General features: G+C 51.4%; 6 protein-coding genes across 6 annotated transcripts; 5 read left to right on the plus strand and 1 right to left on the minus strand.

The window, feature by feature from the left end:
- Positions 1 to 290: 290 nt before the first annotated feature.
- IAQ61_005955 (uncharacterized protein) lies at positions 291 to 2,768 on the plus strand (the record flags this gene model as incomplete). The annotated part of the gene is made up of 3 exons (XM_003835991.2): positions 291 to 486; positions 582 to 1,122; positions 1,184 to 2,768. The coding sequence occupies 3 exons, from the start codon at positions 291 to 293 to the stop codon at positions 2,766 to 2,768; spliced, it is 2,322 nt and encodes a 773-aa protein (XP_003836039.2).
- Positions 2,769 to 4,067: 1,299 nt separating this feature from the next.
- IAQ61_005956 (uncharacterized protein) lies at positions 4,068 to 5,903 on the plus strand (the record flags this gene model as incomplete). Its single annotated transcript, XM_003835989.1, has 2 exons — positions 4,068 to 5,156; positions 5,208 to 5,903. 2 exons carry the CDS (start codon positions 4,068 to 4,070, stop codon positions 5,901 to 5,903), a joined length of 1,785 nt encoding a protein of 594 aa, XP_003836037.1.
- A 527-nt stretch (positions 5,904 to 6,430) lies between these two features.
- On the plus strand, positions 6,431 to 7,732 carry IAQ61_005957 (uncharacterized protein; the record flags this gene model as incomplete). Its single annotated transcript, XM_003835988.2, has 1 exon — positions 6,431 to 7,732. One exon carries the CDS (start codon positions 6,431 to 6,433, stop codon positions 7,730 to 7,732), a length of 1,302 nt encoding a protein of 433 aa, XP_003836036.2.
- A 372-nt stretch (positions 7,733 to 8,104) lies between these two features.
- On the plus strand, positions 8,105 to 9,345 carry IAQ61_005958 (uncharacterized protein; the record flags this gene model as incomplete). Its single annotated transcript, XM_003835987.1, has 3 exons — positions 8,105 to 8,107; positions 8,164 to 9,203; positions 9,270 to 9,345. The coding sequence occupies 3 exons, from the start codon at positions 8,105 to 8,107 to the stop codon at positions 9,343 to 9,345; spliced, it is 1,119 nt and encodes a 372-aa protein (XP_003836035.1).
- A 375-nt stretch (positions 9,346 to 9,720) lies between these two features.
- IAQ61_005959 (uncharacterized protein) lies at positions 9,721 to 10,659 on the minus strand (the record flags this gene model as incomplete). The annotated part of the gene is made up of 3 exons (XM_066097000.1): positions 9,721 to 10,144; positions 10,336 to 10,548; positions 10,616 to 10,659. The coding sequence occupies 3 exons, from the start codon at positions 10,657 to 10,659 to the stop codon at positions 9,721 to 9,723; spliced, it is 681 nt and encodes a 226-aa protein (XP_065952992.1).
- Positions 10,660 to 11,111: 452 nt separating this feature from the next.
- Positions 11,112 to 13,345, plus strand: IAQ61_005960 (uncharacterized protein; the record flags this gene model as incomplete). The annotated part of the gene is made up of 2 exons (XM_003835985.2): positions 11,112 to 12,132; positions 12,577 to 13,345. Exons 1-2 carry the CDS (start codon positions 11,129 to 11,131, stop codon positions 13,343 to 13,345), a joined length of 1,773 nt encoding a protein of 590 aa, XP_003836033.2. The 5' UTR covers positions 11,112 to 11,128.
- Positions 13,346 to 13,560: the final 215 nt, after the last annotated feature.

Raw genomic sequence — 13,560 nt, forward strand, 5'->3', positions numbered from 1 at the left:
CGTGTATTATATCTTGTGATGTGTGGCAGGGAGCGGTAGTGCGTGGCCTTGCCGCCTTACCTTACGGTAAGTATGACGTCCAATGACAAGGGATTCAAAGGGATCGTGCCCACAACGAGTGGCTCCCTAACGCTTCTTCTGGCTCGTTCGGTGTGCGCCAGCGCCATCAAGGTGTCTGCCTCTGTGAAACTGACAATAAATAAAACCGAAGCCGCTTCTTTCTCTACTGGTGCTGCTGCTGCTGCGTGTGTGCGCATATACGGAGTACACTTTTGCTCGATTACCTCCCTATGCTTAGACCGCAGAGTGCGCTGATCTGCGGGCTGCTGCTTTGGGGCAGCCGCACAACAGCAGCTCCATCTGTCGCTGGCGCAGAAGATGGACATGCAGGAGAGCGGGGGATCAGTGGCGACCGTTCAGACTTCCGCGGAAGCAGCACGACGAGCTCTGGACGACGACTAACGGGGAGATTCCTTCACATTACGGGTAAGTTGCTTGCGCTGGGAGCTGGGGACCCTATTCTTTCCCCTCGTTCCCATCCCGTCTTTGTACCGAACAGCTGCCGACACGATGCAACACAGATTTCCATCCAGACCCCTTTTACAAGACGTACTCGAGTACGACGTCGGAGGCGGCATGCCATCGCAAACATGGCCCAGCGGGCACATACGGCGCAGAGACATCGGGCTGCGACTCGCCCTTTGCCCTCGTCAATCAGACGTTCAAGTGGATAGAGGAGAACATCAAGGACGATATCGATTTTGTCATATGGACAGGTGACTCGGCCCGGCACGACAACGACGAGAACATACCAAGGACGCAGAAGCAGATTATACAGCAGAATGAGTTCATGGTGTCCAAGTTTGCAGAGGTCTTTGGGCACAAAGACCATCACAACCGGCCCACACATGAATTCATCATACCTATCGTCCCGACGTTTGGCAACAACGATATCATGCCGCACAATATCTTCCTCAGCGGACCAAACAAGTGGACGACGAAGTATCTGGATATATGGCGGAGATTTATACCCGAGGTGCAGAGGCATCAATTCCAACAGGGAGGCTGGTTCTCGGTCGAAGTTATACCCGGCAAACTTGCGGTCGTCAGCTTGAACACCATGTAAGTATTACTTCGAACAAGGAAGACAAATCAATAGGTGAACATCGCTGATACTATGCAGGTACTTCTTCACCTCGAACTCTGGCGTCGACGGCTGCGCAAATAAACGCGAACCCGGCTACGAGCACATGGAATGGTTGCGCGTCCAACTCCAAGAGTTTCGGGAACGCAACATCAAGGTCATGCTAATAGGCCATGTCCCGCCGGCAAGAGTCGACAGCAAAGAGAGCTGGGATGAGACTTGTTGGCAAAAATACACGCTGTGGGTTCGACAGTTTCGTGATATCATTGTGGGGAGTTTATACGGGCACATGAACATCGACCACTTCATGCTGCAGGACTTTGAGGACATCAAAAAAGATGCCAAAAGAGGTAGGATGGCTACGAGCGAGGTGAGATCGAATTCTGAGGACGAGATGAGGCTGCTGGAGGATGGCGAGGTCACAGCCGCTTCTGCATCGGACTATTTGATCGATTTGAAGCAAGCTTGGGCACAGCTTCCTGCGCCGCCTGCGAAATCGAACAAGAGGTCGTACTCGAGTGCGCTTGATGAGGAAGAGGAGGATGGAGAAGAGGCGTCGGTATGGGATTGGCTCGAGTCAAAGCTGCACAAACGAAAGAAAGATAACCCAGCCAGAGATAGCCGGAAGCGGGAGTACCTGGACAAGATTGGAGGCAAATACGCTGAGCGATTTGCGGTATCGCATGTCTCACCCAGCGTGGTACCAAATTACTTCCCCACGCTGCGCATCATCGAGTACAATATTTCAGGTCTAGAGGATCTTGAGGTCTCTACTGCGCAAACCTCATCCTCACCCTTCAACTTTATTTCCGGACAGCCTGAACTTACCGACGATGAGTTTTCCAATGACGAAGCGTATTCACAAGAAGTCGAGACCGTTGTCAAACGCAAGAAAAAGCACAAGGGTAGAAAGAAGAAGGGACCACGCAAGTACAAATTCCGCGTTCCTGATGGACCCTCAAAATCTGCACCGCCTGGTCCAGCATACTCCCCCCAGTCACTCACGTGGACAAGATGTGTGCAATACTTTGCCAACTTGACGCACATCAACAATGACTTTGTGGACCCGCAACATCGTCTGCTTCATACAACGACTTCTGATTTCTCAAATAATGATAACAGTCCGCATACGATATTTGGCCTACAAGTCAGTTCAGATGGTCAATTAGAACAAAAGAAATGGAAGGAAGGGAAGCACGGAAAACACCAAGGCAAACGACCGAAAGAGGAACCACATCCAAATGAGTTTATATTTGAAGTCGAATATGACACGCAAAAGGACAAAGGTTTCAAGGATCTGACCGTAAGAAGATGGGTCGAGTATGCGAGAAGGATCGGGCAAGATGGAAGTAAGAAGTCCAGTGTCGCAGAAATCGACGTGGAGGACAGCGGAGCAGGAGAGGACGAAAATCTGGATGAAACCTTCGAGGTCGAAGGTGGCAAGAGACATAAGAAACACAGAAAACACAAGCACAAGAAGAAGAAGGGCAAGATGCACGCATCCAAGGAGTGGTTCACCTTTGTCAAAAGGGCGTTTGTGGGCACCATGGATCCAAAGGACATTGAAGCCCTCTTTGGGGCAGAAGCACTCGAAGCGGAGCAGCAGGAGATTGTGGAGCTATGATGAGGGACGGAAATAGAGCTTGAGTTGGCGTGAATGGAGTGCATCAAGTGGGAGATACCCAAGGAACGTTTTTTGCGAAACTGTTTTAGATGGCATACATTGGATTCAGGATGAGATGGGAACACACGATTCGTTTTTAGCGTTGCATAATGGAGTCTTTCTTTTCTTGTCACACAAACACGTTCTGTATACTTTTCCAGATCTAGATGTATACAACAGTAACCTATCTCCAAACATTCTCCCACCTCACGTCCAACTGCGAGATCGGTCCAGCCCGACCATTTCATCACGTGACCCAACCCCTAAGATAGCGCGATGCGATGGCACCGTTGCAACACCGTACCGCGATCGCTGCGATCAACACTTTGGTGCCACTTGCCTGTTTGGGTAGGTTGGGTCGGTGATGAGAATTGGTGAAATCTGGGGGTGGATGGGGCATGTGACTGGTTTGTCTTTGATGAGGCTGGGCTTGCTGCAGTTGATGAGTTGGAAAATGGTGTGATTTGGTAATCGTCACGTTCGAAATGACGGAGGCAATGTTGATGAGCATGGTAGGTAGTCGAGGGAAGTGGGGCCAAGATGTTGAGCATGCAACAACGATTAGTTACTACACTGCTTGATCTGCCAGGTTGTGGTTTTGCACATGTCCTGCAATCTTTCATCACTTGACGACATATTGTGAACAGCTCTGTGTTCACCTTGAGACTTGCTATAGCATGATGGATAATAACTCTCGACGCCTTCCTGATCTGGCAACTAGTGGACTTGAAGAGCGAAACCCAGAAGCTAGCCGGCGTCGGAAGGGATCCGGAGGCAAGCGTGCACTGTGGAACAGGGTGGATAGCACTCTCGTACCAAGAGGCAATCCACAATGGTCTGTTGTTTTCGTGAATCTGCCGTGATCGATGATCTTTGTGAACTTTCCCAAAGGGGCAAGTCGAGGCTGGGAGAGAGATACCTCACCAGAACAGCCTCGTTCTCTTTGTAACTGAATCTCCTCTTCATCTTCGCACAAATCTCCGCAGGAATATTGGCCTTCGAGAATTATGCTACTACGCAGCTCCTGCGCATGCGTCATTACATGACATAATCTGAGACTTTGTGCATTGATGAGTCTCTAGGAGCGCCGCGTGATCCACCTGAAGTCTTCACACGACGCAATGCCCTGAGAACTTACAGCACGGGTCCGTATCACCGGCAGCTGCCTGATATGGGCCGACACAGAAACTACTTTAGTGGATGGGAATCCTTCGACCAAGCACTCATGTACCAACAATTCACCGTCAAGATTTGCAAACCATGGCTGATCGATTCCGACCCGCCGGACCCGCGGAAGACCTACCACCATACTACCAGGAGCTATGCGATGAGAATATACAGCACTGTTTTCGAGACTTCGATGTCGAGCGTAACTTTGACGTGTTCGATCGACAGACTCGCAATCCCCAGAGCCTTAATTTCTGTCTTGACTTTGGCGAGCATGATGCGTATTGCGCTTTCGACCTTGATGCTTCATCATACGACAAACTATTAGCTACACCCAGGCCCACTTACTTGCATACTCGATGGATCAATATCTGGATGCCATACAACCAAAAGGATCTGATCCGTACCCTGGCTAGGCACTTCGACTTCACCCCCCGGCTTCTGGGCACCATGTGCAGTGATCCGGTCCCACCGCGACCTACGTCCTTGCACAGAAAGAAGAGTTCATCAACATTAAGGTCCCGCCTTAGTAACAAGTCAAATCAATCGGGGTCGATCAAAGCAAGAGCGAGGGAGGCAAATGAAGCAAGTCTCGACTTCGAGTCAAGCATTGGAATGAGTGAGATGATGCACTCCACACAACTTGAGATGGTGCAAGATCTCACTCATTACCAACTAGTCAACGATGTTTGGCACTGGTCAACAGTGGACTGGGGACGAAGGTTCGTCAGCATGGGGTACAACTCGCTACACAATGTGCGCACTAGGCAAAGAGATGAGCACCCAGAGGATGCAGACAGAGCCCAGGATATGCCGCATGGAAAGCGGGTCTGGCAGTGGCTTCTTCTTTGCGAGGATAAAACTGTGGTCTCAGTCTCCGAAGATCCGTTTCCCTTCCACAACAACGGGCTATGCGCAGAGGATCTGAGGACATTATTCACTACACGGAGGAACCTTGTCAACGTATTCAGGCAACTTACCAAGGCCCCTACGCCACTGAGAGAAGCTGCCTTCACTCAGCTACCCATACGGCACCGTATTGGCAACAGTGAAGAAGAAACTGTACATCGTACGACAGATGCGCCTGGACTCCTTTTCTACTACTTGTTCGAAGACTGGGGCTCCACGTTCAATCTTATATCTCGAAGAGACAAAGGATACGCCAACGAACTAGATCGCCTGGTAAGTCTGCGGGATGTACAGAAACGTCGAATATTACTGACCCCAACACAGCGACAGGAAATGCTCGTCAAAGCCAGCCTAACGCATGTCGACCAACTTCACCACATTGGCTGCCAGCTTGCCGTCCTCAAACGCGTGTACCAAAGCTATGAGCTCATCATCGAGCGCGTCCTCAAGAAGCAAGAAGCCACCCTCGCATCATTGAAGAACTCTCGCATCCTCATGTCCGGAATGGAGTCACTAGAATCTTCCCAACCGCACGGCCCAATAATGCCTGAGGCCGACAGCTTGCTCGGTGTCTCGCTCAGCTCCGCTGCACGCGTGCGCTTCGAACGCCTCAAAGACCGCATCAATTTGTATGCACTGAGCGAAATTCAAGAATGTCTTGACCAGAAAGATTCACTCGTCATGATGAACTTCAATCTTATCGCCATCAAGGAGTCCTTCTCTGTTGAGCGTCTGACCTGGGTCACGCTGCTGCTCGCCAAGATTACCATCTTGTTCACCCCCGTGACGCTCATGACGGGCTACTTTGGCATCGAGTTTAAGAATACCCAGTTTGAGATTGGGAACTTTTGGTGGGCGTTTGGCATCATATTCGGGGTGTCGGTGGGGCTGTTGTTCTTGTTTAGCTTGGTGAGCGGGACGTTTGAAGGCAAGATTATTACGAAAAGCTGGAGTCGCAAGGCTGTGGATGGGGGATGGAAGTATCTGGGCAAGAGGGTTAGGAAGGGCAAGTCGCATTGAGGTCTTGGTGCGAATCGATCGAACTTATGACGGAATGACCTGGACACGAGAATCACCTGCACAATGGGTCTGGTGACCCTTGTTGACAAGTTCTTCCCAGCATAGTCGGCATAGATACGGTCTAGGTATTGAACTTAAAATTTGCGATTCATCTACAACTGTGCCAAGTCTAGTGTCTTCTCCGCTCGTTGTTGTAGTAGTAGTGTGGTTCGGCTTAGTATGTCAGCTTTCTCATTTGGAGCAGTGCAACGGACCCCTGTTCCGATACAATCCCGGCTTCCCGATTTTTTTTGGCTGTGACAAAAGCGCCCAACAAACATCACCACATCAGCACTGCCATGGCTGAACCAGATGCAAAGGCCGCCCCGGCGAGTGGCTCGTCTGGTGGTCCCTTGAAACGGGAAAAGCCACCAAATCCAGTATGGAGAATGATGGGTAAGCCAGTCGTTGCCTTGTGTCCATAGTAATCAGTCTAATCAGTCGCAGGTCTGCCCAATATTCGCATGAAGCTCCCCTCACGCAACTGGATGATATTCCTCTCCATAACTGGATCCTGGACTGCGGCAGTCATGTACGACCGTCGCCAGAAGAAGCGCATACAGCAGAAGTGGGCCAAGGTTGTAGAAGACATTGCGAAGGAGCCGCTCGATCCACACCAGTTACCTCGCAAAGTCACCATTTACATATCTGCACCACCGATGGACGGACTAGTTTCAGCGCGCGACCATTTCCACGAATACGTCAAGCCGATTCTTGTCGCGGCCGCGCTGGACTGGGATGCGATTGAGGGCCGGAGAGAAGGAGATGTCAGAGCTGGGCTTGCAGAACGGATACGGAAGTTGCGGAAGCGGAGGGGTGAGCCTTCATCCGAGCCGATTGAAGAAGGGCTCGAGGAGGAAATAGAGGCACTGAGACAAAGATCTGGAGTGCGTGAATGGACGGGGCCTGGAGGAGACGTTGTTATTGGACGACACACATGGAAGGAATATGTCAGAGGGTTACATGAAGGCTGGCTAGGACCACTAGATGCTCCCAAGCCTGTTGTGGCGCCCGTTGAGAGTGTGATTGCACCAGCGGAGCCACCAGAGCCATCGCAATCTGCCACAGGATCAGCCGAGTTGGCTGGAGATACCGGGGCTATTGCATCTACGGACGATGCATCACCCATCGCTGTACATGAAGCACCCAAGGTCGAAGAAGAAAAGCCCAAGGTCGAAGAAGAAAAGCCCAAGGTCGAAGAAGAAAAGCCCAAGGTCGAGGAAAAGAAACCCAAGAAAAAAACACAACCAGCACCCTTCATCACTACTGCCGAATACCAAAACGCCACACTCTCCCCCAATTGCCCTCAATCGCTGGGTCCGGCCGCAGTAATCCCTTTCCCACATTTGCTAGGATTCCTCAACTTCCCAATTCGCATGTATCGTTTCTTGAATAGACGGCAAGTAGCCGAGGACATTGGCCGCGAGACAGCCGCCGCTGTACTCGGGGCATACCGGCCTTTTGAGACTCCTGGAGAGGCATCTGTAACCACCAACGAAGAGGGATACAACAGTGCACAATGGGAGCAACAACGACTCCTCGCCCACGAAGAGCCCGACTGGCACAAAAAGACACGGAAACATGAAGAAGGTGAAACAAAAGAAAGAGTATGGCTAGATGAGATGGTGCTTGATCCCCGGATTGCAGAGCGCATGAGGAGATTTGTACTTGACGCAGAGGTTGAAGATCGCGCAAAAAATGTCACACTCGAGCCAAAAGAATCACGGTTTTCGTCACTGTGGCCAAAGGAGAAGAAGAAGGGTGCATGGGAGGGATTGAGCGATGAGTGAGCTTTGGCGTATACCCAATGTCTTATCTTCTCATGAATGTTAACTATATAGACTTTAAAGTCTTTGTATAAGTAGAGATGTATCATGACAACATAATGCCCAACGCTTATTATTATCTCTATATCAGTGATATGGCTGATCATTTTCTTAGCGTCTGCTCTTGGCCTGAATGAGGCGTTGGGTGTTGGCTTGGCGATGAATTGCCCCGCCAATGACCGAAGCTTCGAGTTCAACTTCAGTGACCACAAGCTTACAGCACCACACGTTTTCCCGGTAACCTTGGTACTCGAGAGGCCATTTTTGCCCTAAGAGACGACCCCACAAATTCACACGCTTGAATATTGCGAATTACCTCGAGCATACACAGCCGTCATGGTCAGTTTCTACCCCACTTGAATCTCACACGGCACACCGAGCCTTACACTTCACAGGCGACTCCCCAATCCAAGAAGCGCCTTGCGCTTGCCATTCTCGATTTCCTCCAGACCTCACAGACGGACGGATCGGTAGCACCCGACGACGCAGAGCAGCTCGAAGTGGCGGCAAATTGCATCGCCGAAGCCTTCAAAGTCGACGTCAACGATGAGGCGGCAAAGAAGGACGCACTAGGCGGCCAAAACCTACTCGCCATATACAATGTATATGAGAAGCTCAAGGGCAAGACAACGGCCACCACTGAGGGAAGCTCGTCGGCACAAGAAGCACGCCCCGCCACACCCCAGGTACCACCTGCTGGCGCCTCAGCAACAGGACCCAACAAGCAGGAAGCAGAGCGGCTCAAGGGTTTGGGCAACGAGGCGATGAAGAAGAAGGACTACGACGGCGCAATCAAGCACTACACAGCTGCTCTTGAAATCGTCCCCCTGAACCCAATCTACCTCTCCAACCGCGCGGCCGCCTACTCAGGTCAAGGCAAGCACGAACTTGCAAAAGAGGATGCGGAAATGGCCGTTGCTGCCGACCCCAGCTACTCCAAAGCATGGTCGCGCCTCGGTCTCGCAAAGTTCGTCCTCGGCGACGCAAAGGGTGCGATGGAGGCCTACAAGTCCGGCATGGATGCCGAGGGCGGCGGCTCAGAGGTCATGCGCAAGGGCTACGAGACGGCGAGGAAGAAGGTCGAGGAGGAGGGCGGAGATGTTGGCGCGCTAGGCGATGATATGGCACGCGGCGCGGCAGGTGGAGGCGGTGGTATGCCCGATCTTTCGTCCCTCGCAGGCATGCTGGGCGGTATGGGCGGAGGCGGAGGCGGAGGCGGCATGCCCGACCTTGCTGGCCTCATGCAAAACCCGATGATGAGGCAGATGGCGCAGAACTTGATGAGCAATCCCGACATGATGAATAATCTCATGAGTAATCCGAGGATAGCGGAGATGGCGCAGCAGTTTGGTGGTGGTGGTCGTGGGGGCGGTGGCGGCGGCGGCGGTATGCCAAATATGCAGGATCTCATGAACGATCCTAATCTTGCAGAGATGTAAGTCGGATATCCTTTGCTTTTCTTCTTCTTTTCAATTCAGACAGAAAATTAACAGCATGATAGGGCACGCAACTTCATGGGCGGAGGTGGTGCGGGCGCAGGAGCTGGTCGAGGAGCAGGCCGTGGCGCAGGACAATAAGCCATGTGTTTTTGTATTGATGTCAAAAGAGGGCCATGTTGAAGCGTATAGGTGGTGGATACGAAATCTTCATTATGAAGCGGGTTCTTCTGGACGACTAGAATTCATGATACCAAGTTCACTACCAGCCACATGTATGACTCTTCTGCATACTACAATCAGCGGACTGCTTGAAATTCAACAGTCTGTACGGCTGGTAGAGGGAGTTCTTCTGCCGAATCTGGAAGCATGCCACTCCCTCTGACTTCCTTCCGCTGGAGTCTGTTTTTGGATCCCATCCCTCTCCCGGACCTATAAGACTCCTTTCCGCCCTCCCATCCCAAGCAACACAGACAAACCCCTCTCATCTCATTGACCCCTAGCCCCCCCATCCCCTCAATCCAACTTCAACCCCCAAAGCCCATCCCCCAAATAATGCCCCGCCTCACACGCAACCCCCTTCTTCTTCTCCTTGATCTCCTTGGTCCCCATCTTCAACACGCCCACCATACACGCCGTCTCCTTGCCCTCGCTCTCCACAACCACCACCTGCCCCGCCTCCAAATCCTCGGTCCCATACCGCGCCTTGTCCTCGTCCGAGGCGTCTGGGTCCGGGAGCCGGCCGCCGGGGGATGTGAGGCCGGGAGCCATGAGCGTGGCGCCGGAAAGCACGAAGCGGATTGCGCCGCGGTCGATGCGTAGGCGGTGGAAGCAGGTTGGGTATTTGTGGACGAGGGTGAGGTGGGGGAGTAAGGCGTCGTCCATGTGTTGGAAGAAGAGTGGGGTTGAGTGGAGGGTGTATAGGGAGACGCGGTCTGGTCTGTTGGTTGCGGGTTAGGTTTTTCTTCTTGTTTTGTGTTTTTGGCCGCGTGTATAGTTGTTGTACTGGTGCAATGTGTGTCATGTGCATGCGCGTGTGAAGGTGGAGGAGCAATTGATGTTTGGGACGGATGGAAAAGCGCTGGTGTGCAATGGACCTTTTTGAGTAAAGTGAAAGAGAGGTAGACATACAACTTCACAAGATCTAATTGCTCTTTCTTGGGCATTATATCCTCGATATACGGTTCTAACCTGGGGTATTCCTCAAGGACCTTGGAGCGGATGGCGCGTTGGGCGCTCGATTTGACCTTGGACTTTGCGCCCGATGTTATGCTATTGCTTGTTAATTTTCTGATAGTATGACTGTTGCTGCTACTAGTACTGGTCTTTTCGTCTGCACTCACTCTTTCTTGAACATGGTGTCGGTTGTGTGTATGGGTGATTGTTTGTTGGTGGTGAGTGCTGGCGAGACTGCTGGCAACGGTTGACGTGCCCCGCGATCTGTTGCCCCTCCATGCAGGGATGGGGGTTTAGTTACAGTTTACTTGGTATTTAGTTAAGCTGAACGGGGGTTAGCTTCATCATCGTAACTACTACTAGCAAGTATTCGTTAGTCAATCAGTGAAATTAAGAAGAACCAGAATTCCTTTTCCTAGTTACCATTGGGATAAGTTACATAGTACTCGGATTTTATACTTACAATATACGATATAGTATACGCGGCGTGTGAAGACGGGGTCTTCCGATCAGGCAACACGCATCATCTTTCCTCCGCCCATGCGCTAGCGCCACCTTTGTGACCTTACTTCTATCAGAGGGGGTTCAACCAAGCTTCCTATATTACGCTGAGTCTCCACTGCAGAAGTAGTCCGACAGAATTCATACGACGTCGTTGGTCGTCGGCGTGTGCGTAGATGGTCTTGGCTAGCTACGCTGGATACAACGCGTTTCCCTCAACTCTCTTGCAGGGACATCGCGCTGCGATATGTACACTAATTACGATGGAATTCCAACTCGCTACCACGGTCTCGCCTACTCCAAACTGCGTATCAATGACCACACTCTAGACGAACATCTAGCACCATCTTCATTCGGCTCTTTCCACTCTTGGGCTCACCCGAGTGCTTCACAGGATCTAGGAGCTCTGGATCGTCTTCCACTCGAACTTCTACACGAGACATTGCTCCACCTCGACATTCGCACACTCTTCGATCTTCGAAATGTCAATCGTCGGGCCTTGGAGCTGGTTGATTCTGTCCCCCAATTCAAAGCCATTATTACACACGCTCCCAATGCCCTACGTGGGTTACTACAAATCGGTACTGGCAGATGGACTACGATCAAGGTTTTACACACAAGGCTGTGTACACCAGAGTGCGAGCATTGCGGCGATTTTGGTGGATACCTCTATCTCATGACAAGCAGACGCGTTTGCTTTCTGTGTCTGACGCAATTAAGACAGTATCTCCCGCTGCGGATTCGCAACGCCAAGCGAGATTTTCGATTGGACAAAGCAACCGTGGAAAGATTGCCTAGTATGCGGGTGATACCTGGTCGATATTCACCAAATGAGAAACTCGCTCCCTGTACTGTGCTTGTTGACTACGAGTCTGCTTTTTGCGCCGGTATCGAGCGTGATGGGTCTGAAAGTGCTTTGCAGAAGCATGCGTCAGATACGGTTGAGCAAAATCTTGGGAATTCCGGTACAGGTACGACGGCAACAGCACATCAGTCAACATCGATGATGGGTCGAATACACGATTTTCGAACTCCACCGATCGATGCACGCTCGGGAAATCCGCTACGATTCGTCGCTGTAGTCCATATGCCATGGTTCAATAATCAGTCCAAAGAGGTGGATTGGGGCTTTCACTGCCTTGGCTGCAAGGAATCCGGTCGCGCCCCCTTTCACTACCGGCGGCGATTTTGGGCAGCATCATTTGATGAGCACATAAAGCAATGCGGGACTATTAGAAATGGCAGGCACGTGTGAGTATAATTCATTGGTAGGCTATGTCCTCATGGCCCTGCCGATTGAGATTGCGATCTCGACCACCGCCTTGAACTTCTTCTGACGAAAAACGATCGCTGATTGAGTGAGTGTATTGTGCGACTGTTGAGCGATGATCTCTAGTCTCTTTCTTTCCGTGTCACGCTGATACCCAAACGTCTTCTTTGCAGGCACGCGCTTCTCCATTCTACTGCACGGTGATGTCTTCAGCCAACGCGCGCTAAAACTCTTCATGTCGTGATTGGCTGCTGAGCGCGTTCGTTCCTAGGTAGCAGTGATTGAACGCCACGGCGGCCAAAGTGTGTAACAAACAAGCCAGCCTTGGCAGATCAAGCATTGAATATCCTCCACGAAAGCCTCAAACTATTCCCGTATCTCCAACGCAATGGCGCATGATCATTCACGCATTCAGGTGCTGCAAGCACCGTCGATCCAGATGGCGACAGCGAATTCAGAATCTTGGTCGACAACATATCCGTCAAATACATCACGATAGACGCAGGTCTTTTTGGGCTTGATGAGATATGTTTTAGTCCTTTGTTGATCAGTCTATTGCCCCCTCTTCCTCCAGGCAAATGGATCCAAGCACGTCTTGGCCGCGATCCTCTAACCAGCCTTGCTCGCTTCACCCTCGCCCCAGAAACAACACTCCCCGGGATAACGAGCATCTGGCACCCGATTCGTGTCAATCATCTAGACGTCCAATTCGGCGAAAAACTGCGTTCAAACGTGTACGAGGCCACATCTGAGCGATTCCCTGGCAAAGTGGCCGTTGCCAAATTCGCCCGCTTTCCCTGGGAAATCCCTCGGCTTCAGACAGAGACGGCGGTATACGAACGTATAGACGGCTACCAAATCGGTCCAGAGTTTCTCGCTCACTTGACAGAGGGGACAAGGGTCATTGGCTTCCTCCTCGCTTGCGTCTCCGACTGCCGACCCGCCGCTTCACAAGACTACAAGGCTTGTCGATCAGCATTGGCAAAGTTGCACGCGCTTGCCATCAAACACGGAGACGTCAACAGGCACAATTTCCTCATCGATTCAGACTCCATCATGCTCATTGATTTTGAGGATTCCTCGCTGACCCCAGACACGGGCGAACTGCAAGAGGAACTCGAGTGCTTGCAAGATTCCCTACTTGATGCTTCTGACAGAGGGGGGCAGACGCGTTGGGCTGGCCACCGGCCTTAGAGTGTACCTTGGGCATGGTCATTTGGGTGGACTGGGGGCTAGCGAATAATGTGTAATTTGTGCGGAATCGGTTGGACGCGACGGTTGACGAAGCTGTTGTGATTAAGAAGGTATTCAGACACCATCGTTGCATCCAAATAACCCAGCCGCATCAGCATAATTCCTGCATTACAATCAAACCCATCAACCCTATAAACCAAAAAAAATGTAATAAA

The sequence above is a fragment of the Plenodomus lingam genome (assembly GCF_022343315.1).
Source record: "Plenodomus lingam strain CAN1 chromosome Unknown contig_23, whole genome shotgun sequence".
Taxonomy (NCBI): domain Eukaryota; kingdom Fungi; phylum Ascomycota; class Dothideomycetes; order Pleosporales; family Leptosphaeriaceae; genus Plenodomus; species Plenodomus lingam.